General features: G+C 47.5%; 1 protein-coding gene across 1 annotated transcript in view; it reads left to right on the forward strand.

Moving 5' to 3' along the window:
* Positions 1 to 13,469, forward strand: part of rnf43 (ring finger protein 43) — a 75,474-nt gene that overhangs the window by 36,535 nt on the left and 25,470 nt on the right. Inside the window, exon 2 of the mRNA XM_076102169.1 lies at positions 11,031 to 11,144. Within this exon, the coding sequence (XP_075958284.1) occupies positions 11,031 to 11,144 (114 nt within the window). The remainder of the gene's footprint in view (positions 1 to 11,030; positions 11,145 to 13,469) is intronic.

A 13,469-nucleotide genomic window follows, 5' to 3' on the forward strand; every position in this document is an offset into this window, starting at 1 on the left:
ACAAAGATGTTGAAAGGCCATATTGAAGCATGACTAGAGTGGGGGGGGGGGGGGGGATTATAGATGGACTCGGCTCATGAAACTCACTATCGTCAGCTTTGAAGTGTCCGCCACGCGGAGGAGAAGCAGGTGTGAGCGTTCTGTGTAACGTTCGCGCGCGCGTGTGTGTGGACGTGTCGTATGTGACTGCGTGTAGGGGATGTGCGTGCGTGCGCTCCCGTGTCGAAGTGAGTGCGTCGGTGTGTGTGTAATAAATAGAGTGCGTGTGTGTGTGTGTGTGTGTGTGTGTGTAATAAATAGAGTGTGTGTGTGTGTGTGTAATAAATAGAGTGCGTGTGTGTGTGTGTGTGTCTTCCGGACATTGAGCTGGGGCTGAATACACACACACAGGGCCTACTGTACACGTCTTGAGGTTACATTCACGTCGCCGCCGAAACAAAAGCAGAACGTACCGGTCACTATAGTTAAGATTACGCAGCGGTAGGTCACAAGCGCGCGTGTGTGTGTGTGTGTGTGTGTGTGACAGGGAGATGAGGCGACTTCAAAGCGGCGCGGCAGCATTCTCTCCGCCCAGCCTGTTTACACTGCTCAGTGGAGTCTGCATTCCTCTGTCTCACTTTTCCATGGCCCTCCACGAGGAGCTCCCCGCTCCTGGCCGCGTGCCCGCGCCTCAGCAACGTCTGCCCCCCCTCCTCCTCCTCCTCCTCCTCCACCACCCCTATACCCATATAGTGCATGCATATTTCTGTACACTCAGCTCTACGCTCCGTTTGGCCGTTAAAACCAAGACAGGACCCAGCTTGGGGGGGGGGGGGCGCACAGCACCCACCAGCAGGGCGCCGCCTCCGGAGAAAAAGAGGGGGGGGGGGAAGTTGGGTGGTGACCCCCCCACTGGCGGATTCAGGTGGATATCCAGACGCGCAAATGTCAGTCCGCTTCGTCCCACAGACGTCGGACAGAAACATCTGCGCTGGTCCGTCTTGAAAAGCTCTCAGCACCCCCCCCCCCCGACCATAAATCAGGCCGCTTCAACGCCCGCCCCCGCAATCACGCTGCCAATTTCAAGGTGTGTTGCAAGTATAGTCGACATCGGGGACGTTTCTCTGCCGGTGTTTTTTGTGACTATTTACCGCGGTGTTGCTAAGGATGCAAGCATGTGTGCGGGCGGCCCTGGCAATCTGGTCACATAAACATTTGCGACGGGTAAAAATAACACGGAGAAGAACTTTAGTTGTTGTTTACTTGCTCTCTGCCTTTACGACAGCGTTTTCTCCGCCGTCGGCCACAGGTGATTATGGGATTGCTTGTAGGGTGGAGCGGAGGGATGGTGGCAGGCAGTGACATCTGTGGAGAAATATGTCTCTCTTCTTGTCTTCTCCTTTCCACGGGATCCTCCTCCCACTGGATTGAATTAGCGGTATTCCATGACAGAATAGTAGGTAATGACAACTGCACAGTAAAAAAACACTCATCTGAGTTATGGAGTTTTTCCTCTTAAAAGGAGACACCGGAGAGACCTTTCTAAAGAAGTTGCTTTCTATAGACTCTTTGATTTCTTCTTTTCAGGAAAATAAGATTGAAGGATGATCATTGCTACTTGTTATTATGGAAAGGTTTTGCAGTGTACAATAAGTGTACATATAACTGGAGGACAGATGTGGAATCAGCCGAGGAAAGAGGAAGTCAGTGGGTTTGTCACGGGGCATGATGAGGACTCAAGCGCAGACAGTCAGAGTAGGGGAAAAAAGGTCTTTAATAGCTCACAAACAAAAACAGGTAATCCAAGGACAAGACAAAAGACGAAGGGGAAAATCCGGCAGGACAAGGCAGGGCAGACAGACTGGGGAACAGGATGAGCAAAACGGGCGGGTAGGTATGAAACAAACACAATGATCTGGCAGTGAGTGAGTGAAAGACAGGGGTTTAAATAGTGACTAGGCAGAGTGAACAGGTGAGAGTAATGAGCTGATGAGGTGAGTGTGACTGGCAGGTGCACTGAATGAACTGATTAGGTGAGTGAGGAGCTACAGAAAGAAACAGACACAGAACACACAGGGCAAAGCCTGATCGTGACAGGGTTAAGTCATTTGTTTTGAGCAGATGGGGAGGATGGGGATGCCTCTGGTGACCCACACCTGCCGCCCTTCTGGTAGACAAGACGACAAACTGCATGCTCCTTTATACAGAGCCACGTGTCAGAACTTATATTTCAGTAATCACGCAAAATTGAAATAATTTGCCTACTTATAAATCAATTTAAAGCATTACTTTGCATTTGAAAATAGCAATTACAGTATATTTAACTTGTTGTGATGAACGAGCATGATAAAGGAATATTGAAAATAGAAGGAAATATGATGTTGAATGGGGGGAAGTCAGTTGCATATACTTCAAACAATAAAGTTGATTCTGATTCTGATCTCCATTTATTCTTCAAAAATGTTTTTGTTAAAATGCTCATTACATCCCGACGTCAAGCAATGAATCAAATGCTCTGACCGGAAAAAAAAAAATCCTGTAGCTGTCTCGTAATAATGATTTTGGGGGAATGGCTTTGAAGGGAGGCCTGAAGAGACGAGCTCTGCGTTGACGACTTGGCATCTTTCTCGCTAGATTTGGAGCGAGTGCTGCTCGCTGCTTTCATTGGAAAACAGTTTGCAACACTGGGCTTCTCAAGATTACCAACCCTAGCTTTAAATTATTGATTTTAAATGGCGTTTTTATTGTTAAACTTCCACGTCGGGGCTTTCAGGCTGTCTGTGTCCTCACTCGGGGCTTCATGAACAAAGAAAAAGCTCTGGCTGCGTGTGTCACCTTTACAGTGGCATCCATTTTCAGCCCTCAAGCTGCATTAAGGGTTTAAAGCTCTATGAGGTTGATTTGAAGAACACTTGGAAAGCAGGAGCAGCGAGAGGAAGAGGGGAGGGAGAGAAATGGCTCCCTCTCATGTGCCATCATAAAGTTTGACCCCTCTTCAAGAACAGCATATTGCCACAGGAGACATGTTAATGGGTGTGTTCAGGAGGAGGAGAAGGGGGGCGACATGGGATTGCACTTCCAAATGAAAGAGGGATGTTAAAAGCACCCCCAGCAGCTTACTGGTTTTCAATTTTATGTGCAAGTGTGTAAAAAAAAAGGCACCTGTCTCTTGTTAAAGAGAATCACGCTCCCTGTCTGCGGAGAGCGATGGCAATGTCGGTGAGTCGGCTGGTCCACCACTGAAATATCTCAGCAACCTTTGGATAGCTACCTATGAAATTTAGGATGAATCCTACTCGCCTGGTGATCCTCTTTAAGTTTTCTCTTGTCTGGTAAAATATCTCATCATCTGCTGGATGGATTGGTGCATTATTTGGTATACTCACATGGTTTCCAGAACATGCTTCCTGACCTGCGACCTTTCCTCTAGTGCCACCGTGAGGTTGGCATTTGTGCCATGAAATTGGATGATGATACCCACGATCCCCTCATGACACATTGTTTGATCGTGATAAAAACCTTGGTGACTTCACTTTGTCCAATACTTACGTTTTTGATCAAATATCTGCAAAACCAATGGCATTCCCATCAGCCTCGCATTCTGTCCTAATTAGCAGATGTAAAGTGCAATTACTCACTAAGCAAAGTCAGTAAAAAGCCCATAATTGACAGTAATTAGGGTACATATTAGCTTCTAAGAGACAGCTCGTCCTCCTGCTCCTTTGCCTCATATTTCCCTTTTGTCTGTGTCTTTGTGTCTCTCCTCCTATAATTTGGAGCTCCCTCCCGTGAACACCCTTCCTCATTCTCCGGGCTAATCTCTTTCCACATGTGACCTAAAAGTCTCCCGACCATAAGTGATTGACACGTTGAAAAGTGTGTTTTTTTTCTCTCCGACTGATGTTGTGGAACCCGAGAGAGTCTCCAGAGTGGTCCTGCGGGCCAGGGACGGGTCGGAGGAAGCCTGGAGGACGTGTGGATGAGGCCCCCGTGTCTACGGGGAAGAAGGATCACTGCAATACTAACAAACTGCCGGGTTACCGAGCCACGGACTTGTTATGACAGGGAAGTGCTGTGTTTATGTTCAACTCGGGAGCTTTGAAATGTATAGCGTGCAGCGCCGGCCCGAGGCTGATGGAGTGGCCCTGGTTGTTGAGCGGTGTGTATGTTTCGGTGTGCGTAGACGTGTTTGTGTAAGGCCTCAGGAGCTGCGCAGGAAGCGTGGACGGGACGGCTCCATCTTTCTCAAGGGGTTGCCACGGAGATCCGAGTGCGACTATAAGACACGTTGCCCTGTTGAGTGTCTCCGAGTGCTTTGTCACCAGTCACAGAGAGGGAGGGGGGGGGGGGGGGGGGGTAGGTCATTCTGCTGTGATTTACTGTAGCAGCCATAATGATAATAAAAGATAAAAAAGGGCCCTAGAATGTGCTTGGTGGCACTGAAGCAGGGCATGAGAGGGTCTCACTGTCACGACAGGCCTTCCTGTGGCCTCATGTACAATCCGCTTCAACTGGTCAGTACTTAATATAATACGGTTTGTTGCAACGTCCATAGATTTCAGCTCATTGTCATACTAGTGCTCATGGTTTTAATGTTTTGCTGTGCGTACTTTGGGCTTCAAATACAATCCAGTGGTGCTCGCAGGGTGTGTCCCTTCTGACTGTCCATTCTTTCTTTGGATCTGCAACCAAACCCTGGTTAAACTATCTCTGCACATTGTGTTGACCTAACTTTTAGAGTGCTCTCACACATGGCATTATAACTCAAAGCACAGTTTGGTTCAGTTCATCCCAGTTCAACTTTTTCTTCCCTACTACTAAATGAGCAAAAGATGGATGTGAGTACGAGTTTATCCCCTCGTCATGGTGCATTCCACCGGTACAAGTGCTCGGCAGCCTGGTTTAACGACAACAGTCAAGGTCACTCCTCGGCTTCCTTTCCTCAAGACCGACTCCTCTTCCCTCTCCAGGTTCTTTCTCCTCCCTTCGTCTAATCCCTTTTATAGAACAGAGAGACAGGCTGACGGACCCGGAGTCGGCTGGGGAAGCGCTCCTACTTAAAGAAAGCGCCCGGGCAAATTTGGGGCTGGTGGTAATTATTTGGGCCTCATTATGGGATCGCGTTTCACCCCGAGTCATTCTCCGCGGTAACCGTTACTGGATACGGGGCTGACACTGTCAATAAAGCGAGGGGTGGAAAGATGACACGCCTTTTTGTTTTGACAGGATCCAAAAGCAGTAATGGCTCCCGTTCGTTTGCATTTGCAAAGAGAGAGGAGAGGAGAGGAGAGGAGAGGAGAGGGGAGGGGAGGAGAGGAGAGGAGAGGGGAGGGGAGGAGAGGAGAGGGGAGGGGAGGGCCTCAGAGCCCACTTTTCCAGATGCGGTGACAGAGTAAGACCCTCGGCTCGGCTGACACCGCGCCACCCGGTGTCACTCTCGTATCAGCCTTTCATGTAAATCTACTCAGTGTAGGGTCATGAGATACTGTTTGATGGAGGAGTGCGGTATGAGTATGTGTATCTGTGTCATCTGTGGCACTGAGAGCTGGACCGCACTGTGTGTGTGTGTGTGTGTGTGTGTGTGTGTGTGTGTGTGTGTGTGTAAGCCAGCGCCGTTTGATTATTGGTCCAAGGACGGATATGACATTTGAGAAAATAACCGCTAAGACTTCTGCACACACCCCTGCAACCCAGCGCTGAGTGACTCACTCCCCTGCAGGACCACAGAGGGACTTTTTTCACACAAGTGGATCAGTAGACACACGCTCACGCACACATCGTACATGTTCACGTGCGAGCACATGCTCGGGTGCCTCTAGCGACCGTGCCTGGTGAGCGGGGGGGAGGGTCAGTGTCTCAGCCCGCCCCGTCACCTCAGGCTCCCTCATCCCTCAAACAAATACGTACATTGAGCCAAATCTCAGCAGGGACACACAGTACCTGTTTCCCAGTAAGCGGGGGTAACCAGATTCCGAACATGCGGTGCCATTGCCCCTTTTGGCAACCTGCCTTTTTTTCCTGCGCTTAAAACAAACATTTGCCCTCGCAACAGAATCTCCTACCAAGTTGAATAAGACAGGGCCTTTATTTACACCCTCAGAGACAGATATAGAAACATTAAATGATGTTGTGTTGTGAGGCCAAATCACTTTCCGTGCATCCGCGTGAGAGAGAATCAGAAGAGAAATTAACTTTGTAATGCTGAGTCTTGCATTGCTGAATGAAAGGAATCTAATAATAGGACAGTTATTATGCAAGTAAATACTGCAGGCCATGCTGTTAACTCTGGCAACCCAAAGCTGAAGCCTGCTCTCAATTTATAAACTCACTGCTATAACTTCCTTTTTAGCAGCGACTCCTTTCTCACTTTAACAGCCTGTCTGGAAGATTTTGACCCTGTGTGTGTGTGCGTGTGTGTGTGCATGTGTGTGTGTGTGTGTGTGTGTGTGTGTGTGTGTGTGTGTGTGTGTGTGTGTGTGTGCATGTGTGTGTGTGTGTGTGTGTGTGTGTGTGTGTGTGTGTGTGTGTGTGTGTGTGTGTGTGTGTGTGTGTGTGTGTGTGTGTGTGTGTGTGTGTGTGTGCGTGTGTGTGTGCATGTGTGTGTGTGTGTGTGTGTGTGTGTGAATGCACAGAACAGGTGTGTTTTTAAAGGAGTTTCAAGAGAATGAGAGAGACAAAGAGACTTCATTAGGTTTTCAGCCCAGACGTGGATGGCTGAGTCACTCGCTGAGGAAGTGAACTTGGGGAATAGATGGTGCTTTTAGGTGTGTGTGTGTGTGTGTGTGTGTGTGTGTGTGTGTGTGTGTGTGTGTGCCTCCAAGCTCACATGTGGCAGGGCTGATTGAATTCTTCCCTGATGTGCACTCACCTGGCAGGCTTTCCAGGCCTCTGGGCAGAGCTCCATTGAAGAAGCTTGTTTTGCCGTCTTGATTCACACTGTGCGATAGAATGATCACACTGATGCATTTCTTTCATCCCCTGCAAAACCAATCCGCTTCGTTTTGATCATTCCTGTGGAGCCCTGTGACCCGAGCGGCTGGTAATTGAGTGGTGGGGCTTGATGAGAGGTGCACGCTCTTTTTTGCCCCCCACCCCTCTTAACGCACACTGACATAACTGCCTGGGCCTGGTTCCCTGCTGGCAGCAGATGAACTAGAAAAAGCTCTCTTGCTGATTATTGGCAGATGAAAAAAGAAGATCCGCAGGGCTCAGCGAGAGGGGGAGAGAAAAAAAAATATTATTGACTTCTCACCGCAGCTACTATTTATTCTCCCCTTTTTTCTGTCCCTGTATTTGTTTTTGAGGCTGTTAGATGCTTGCCTCAGAGTATTTTTGGGGTAGCCTTTTGATTGAGCTGGAAAGGAATGCCTTTAATCGTGGCTACAAAGGAACCGAGGGACATGTCCCCGTCGGTTTTGCAACAGATCTAGACAGATGAGGAGGAGGAGGAGGCGGAACGGAGGAGTGAGCATTGTTAACAGTCTGTGGGGAGCTGTTTGCGTGCCCTGTGGTTTTCTAGTCCCTGTGAAATGGAGACTCAGTGATTCGGTTTCCCAGGCCCCTCTTCTTTTTTTTTTTTTTCTCAGGGCCGTACAGAAACCGAATGAAGATGTTGCAGTATGTCCCGGTTGCGATTTATAGTCCCAGCGCAGCGTGTTTCTAAGTGGTAGATGGCACCACCGGTGGCACATGGAGAGTGTTGGGAGCCATCTGATTGGAAGCGGTACGGGCATATTTAATGCTTAGTCTCGTCAACGATGCAAAACATAGACAGTGTGACCATGGAGGTGGTTGCCCTCAGAGCCTCTGAAGAACCAGCCACTCCTTCTGAGCTTGCCTGGCTCAGCTTTGGGATTATTATCCACTTTATAGATTGCACTGTCCCGTGCGTCGACATGTTTAATATCACAACAAGATCCAAACATGACCGACCAAGCCTAAGGATTCAAAAATAAGTGTTGTAATTCCTTTTTTTTACGGTAAAATCCGATTTTTCTTTTTCCAACATTTCCCAGAAACCCTATAGTAAAAGAGAGCAGAGGTCATGGCATCGGTGAAGTGGTGTCATTAAAGGATATTCTTTTTGTTTTTGTTTTTCTTTGTTGAGGGCCAAGTTCAGCTGTAGGCCTCTAATTTGGGCCTAGTAAATGTGGACTGGTAGAGGCAGCTGGCAGCGCAGCATGCGGCCCAGGCCAGGGGTTCATGCTGCCTAGCTGCCTGCCTCTACAACGGGGGCTTCCATTCGGGAGACATGAGAGGGTCTGACAACATTATGCAGGGCAAAGTCTTCAATCAGGCTTATTCATTTCCTGTCTCATCTTCAACTAACTTCAGAGACATATTCTGGATTTGCTGCTGGGATGGTTTAGTGTCTTTGAGTACTTATCTCCTTGTCTTCAGTACTTTACAGCAGCAGTGGTTCACAACCTTCTTTTGTCTGACGAACCCTCACATATATCTACGCGAAGTAGTGCGCTATGATTACTATATAACCCACGTAATCGTGAGCCGGGACATTTTAAGATTGAAGGATGAGGTTGGGATGGATGTACGCGTCAACAAACAGGACTTTCACCCAGCAGACAGCTGTTCGTGTCTCGAGCCAAACAAAAAGTCAATATTGACTTAATTCAACTTACTTTTGTTAAGTAACTTAAGTAAAAAAAACTTTTTTTTTTTATTACATAAAAAAGGTTATGTAATAAACATACTTATTTTTTATCCAAACCACAATCTTTTCCTCAACCTACCAATGCATTTTTGTTGCTTAAACAGGTTCCGCACTGCAGGGGATTACGCTGGTGCGTCGATAGTTTGTGTTCTTGGACATTCGTAACGAGAATGTATGAAAAAATGTCAAAGAAGAAATCATACAAACCGCTGCATAAGGATCAGTTGTCCCAGAGCACAAGTACCCCTTCACTGATACCACCCCTCATGTTACAAATGTGTTCATTTCAATGAGAAAGTGTTTTTTTTTTACGCTCCCTACCTAGTTTCCTTGCACTCTCAATCATAATGCTAGCTTTAAGGTGTTACACCTGACTCCATTTGGCTGAATGGTTATTGTGACAGTAAAGTCTCTAAAGATCACAATCATACCAATGTGTCATTTTATTCAGACTTTCATTTATTTTTCCTTAAACGCAAATATGTGGATATATCTCTTTAACGGAATTTTGATTTATATGCATGTATTTCTAAATGAACTCCCTAACCTCATCACAGGCCCTCTGACAACTGCAGAACTAGGCCCCGGAGTACCCTGGTTGGTAATCAGTAGGTCATTAATACATTTCTCTGATGGTGCTTGTGCAGGAGGCATTTGGCCGGCTGGGTTCCCCGATGAGTTTTGCCGTTAACACTCACGTCGTATTAATTATTTGTAGCATGTGAATCCACTGCACCGTCCAATCGCTATGCACAAGGTGTTCCCCTCCTGTCGTCTTTTACCTCCGTGCCCCCGAGTCTGCTCCCCCCTCTCTCTCTCTCTCTCTCTCTCTCGCTCTCTCTCTCTCTCCTTGTGACGGACATGCACCAGCCCTTTTGCAGCACATTACGTCAATTCCCCTGGACCTGGGGGGTGCCAGCTGTTGATGTCACCCTTGGGTCTTTTTAATTTAGGGATTTCCGCTGGGTGAGATGAGGGGGAGCCCCATGACCTCAGCCCACAGCCACATGAAGAGGCCCACCGGGGAAGAACCAGGCCGGTTGCAGGGCAGGGTGGGACCGCTCTGCTGGGGTGTGGGCGAGCGCCCAGGGTACCGGACTGATCGAGGAGCGCCGCATCAATGCCCTCGTCTCTGCCATGCGAAGAAAGTTTGTGATGCGCGGGGGGGGGGGTTTCAGGAGCGGTTTGCTCCCTTTTGGACTGCCGTGCGATTCCTCGTACCCGTGACAGCATGTCTGTGACTTGCAAACACCGCTGCTATCCCTTGAGCCCTTAAATGCAGCCTTTCAGCAGCTACGATTTTCCTCCCATTCAGATGGGGATCAAATGTTCCTACCAAAGACTATCTCTCGTTCTTTCAGTCCTCAAGGCTTTGAGTGGGAGAGAACATCGCCGTCCCGTGTAATTGATTTTGCAGGGTGCCAAAGGTTTTTCTTCCTTGATATCAACTGTGAACGCTTTAGAGAGGAAACGCCTTCATTGAAGACATAAACGCTTCTGGCCGTCCAGATTGTCTCAAACATTGTTTTTCTTTGACTTCCTCTCGGTCACTGTAGGTTACATGTGTTTTTGTTGTATCAGGATAAATATATTGGATTTTGTATGATTGTAGAGGTTAGTGTTTTTTGGGGTTTACAGCTGTGGTTTGATGTTTCTCCGCCTCCACTCATACACATACACAAATATCTTTACACTTAACTATGATTATTGTTTTTCCAATTCTCTTTTCCTCCTTAAATTGTTGTCACAAAGCTTTAATAGATAAGCATAAAATAATCAAAATGTTATGTTCAGTAATAGTGCAGTGCAGTTCAGGTGCTTTCCATCCAGCCAATTGAAGCTTTTATCATCAATCGGCGTTTGTCTTGTACTTGCCACCGGTATGTGAGATTAGTATTAAAGTGTGCAGTTTTTAAGTTATACTTTATCTTTGTGTTAAAAAAAAATAAGTTTTCATTTTGTGCTGGCTCTCTTTGGACTATACGATCCATCAGTGTGCTCAGCTGATTTAGTTTGTAATCATTTACAAAGAAAGTGTCGTGTGGTATTCCATAATTAAATCTAATCCCCTGAAATGTGTCAGTACTTGTAAGACGCACCAAATATTACGAGTTGTTACTGTGGATGTTACCTTTGATACATCGGTGTGATTGGGTGGAGAGACTGCGGATGAGCTGTTTGTGTACCTGCGACATTCATGCTTCTTGCACTTCTCACGAGGGCTTCACACATCAAACAAATGTATTCCTCTACACCAGAAAACATCCCACCAGAGACATCTGCATTGCTGTTCATTTCTGATATTTCCGAGTGATTCTTTTCCTGTCCTCGTGTGAGATGATAACCTCCTTCTCTCTCTCCCTCTCTTTATTTTTTGCAGTATCACCCTCTGTCTCTGTGCAACACAAGCGAGGATGAACGACAAGAAAGTGACTTCATCACCATTGTCAAACTGGAGCACAGGGTACCCCGCTGTCTGCCGCTGCTCGATAAGGTACGGATCACACACACACACACACACACCTTGAAAATGCTTCCCATCCTGAGAAACTCCCCTCTCCGTGACCCCTTCCCCTCTCAGACATGCCAGCAGACAGATATTCCCTCTTGCCATCATGTCTTCTCTCCGGTACCCCGTTTCCGCTCTTGGGTTTAGCCCTTTTAAAGAGAAGATGGTTTTAGAGGGAACGATTTGGCAGGAGCTTAATGTTTTGTTCGGGACAGTGATCTTTCAGAGCGAGGGCTTGGACGGGAGGGGGTGGGCTTAGCTCGGCGCTGCTATGTAGCAAGTGGCAGTGAGCCCTGGCTTTGGATGTAAGGCTTTTTCAATCCCCAGCTGTCACTGGTCTGATCCCAGCCAGCCGGCCGGCCAGCCAGCCAGAACCAGACACTCTGCTTCCCTCTAATATGAACGCAGCCGGAGCTCCGTGGATTCCGCCCACGATGGTTTAGATGTATGTGCGACTGACCTAAACCTCCCTTGTGTTTAAGTATCCTGCCGTACACACTGGCTGGCGTAGCCTAACTTTAAAAAAAGTGTGATTTAAAACTGTTGCTATTTTTTCCCCCCTCGTTTTTTTTAAAGTGGTGACAAATTAGCAGGCAGGAGTATAGTTAGGTGACTGCCTTTTTTTAGCCTGTGTTTTCTTTTCCCCTAATTTAAAGCCATGTTTAGGAGCTGCCCGCCGTGGCGACGATGTAGAGACATTCCCACACTTCCCTTGCTCCTTTCTTCCTCCTCCTGTTGCTCCTCAAGCGGGCCGAAGGGGGGTGGTGATGGTGGGGGCTTGTCACTCAAGGCCGACTCCAGAAAACAGTTCTGATTAACGCCTTAATGGCAACACTATGTTGTCCCATAAACAAAACACGGTCTCTCCCCCATGCAAAAGTACTCTGGAACAAAAGGCTGTTGCTTCCGAGTGCTTTCTCCCTCCCTGCAGATCGCCTTTGAAATCAGGAGAAGTGAAGGGAGGGGGGGGGGGGGGGGTCGCTCTTGTTGTTTTGGTCGACTGGAAAGTATGTGTTGCAGTAAACTCCGCTCCAGCCACCTGCATCCTCGCTTCCGTAGCGAGATTCAAAGCTTTTCGGTCGTGGTGGATTTATTGGGGGGGGATTCATCGTGCAGCTGTTGAAGAGTTTGGCCTTTCGAGGAGGATGAATCAGACTGCTTGGGATGTGCGGTGCTGGGCCAGCCGTGGTCTCTGGATGGGACTTGTTTACAGTTCAGTCTGACTGCAGCCCGCCCCGCTGATCTATAGATACCTCGACGGCCACAGAGGGTTCGTGTTGCACCGCGCACACCCGGAATAGACTGCAAACCAAACAAACCTTCAGGGATAAGGTTTCATTGTTGTCCTTTGTTTTTATTTTGGTTTGCAGAGGTTTCTATCCTCGTCATCATGAACATGGGAGATTCCTTTGCCTAATTAATCTGTGCCGTCTCTCGCTATTCGCTTCGCCGAATGGATCCCACAGCACCCTCTGAGGATGTCAGTGCCGCCGGACGTCTTCAAATTAAAAGGAAAGGCTTTCTGCAGACACCCTCAATGAGAAGTTGTGCATTTTATCATCGCCCTCTCCTGGTGCATTCCGCGCTACTGGCAACCTCTCACCCACATTCACATATTTGCACGAAATGAGCAGTTTTCGTACGTGGAAGTGCTGCTACTCCAACTTTGAAGTGGAAGTCTCTAATAATCCTATGATGCGGTCAATCTTAGAAGGATATTGTTCAACTCACACAAGTTGAATTCCAGAAAGAAATGTTATTATAAAACCTGTAGGAAGCAACATTTAACAACATATGGGAAGCAATAAATCATACTTACTTACTATAGTAATTTCTCTCAAATTAAGAAAGAAAATCAAAAATATTGTTGATTGTGATGGGGTCCCCCTTTTCTTTTCTTTTTTACCCCTGGCCTCAGTTTAGGCCACATCATGGCATGTTTTTTTTTTTTGTAATTCTTTTGGGGTTATTTTATGCTTTTATGTGCCTTTTATTTATTTATACATGTTCTTCAGGGCATTAGCGCCCATGTGGTCTGCGCCCTAACCACTCGGCCGACCCGATGTATTTTTTCACACCTTTACGTGGTCAACTTTGAATAATCTAGAATAAGACTTGCCGTTGCTTCCTACCGATCCGTGTTTCCGTTATACAGCTCTCTCTGTGCAGTTGCCTGAATCAAAAACCCTCCACCGCTCCTGTGGTTTTGCATCATTACACAACACAACACAAGCGGAGGCCACGGCCTTCCTCTGCCAGCATGTCGTGCTAGAAGTGATCCGTCTGCTTTCCGCGAGCCAGCTTGGCTTT

The sequence above is a fragment of the Anarhichas minor genome, unplaced genomic scaffold, assembly GCF_050575085.1.
Source record: "Anarhichas minor isolate MPS153535 unplaced genomic scaffold, ASM5057508v1 ptg000027l, whole genome shotgun sequence".
Classification (NCBI taxonomy): Eukaryota; Metazoa; Chordata; class Actinopteri; order Perciformes; family Anarhichadidae; genus Anarhichas; species Anarhichas minor.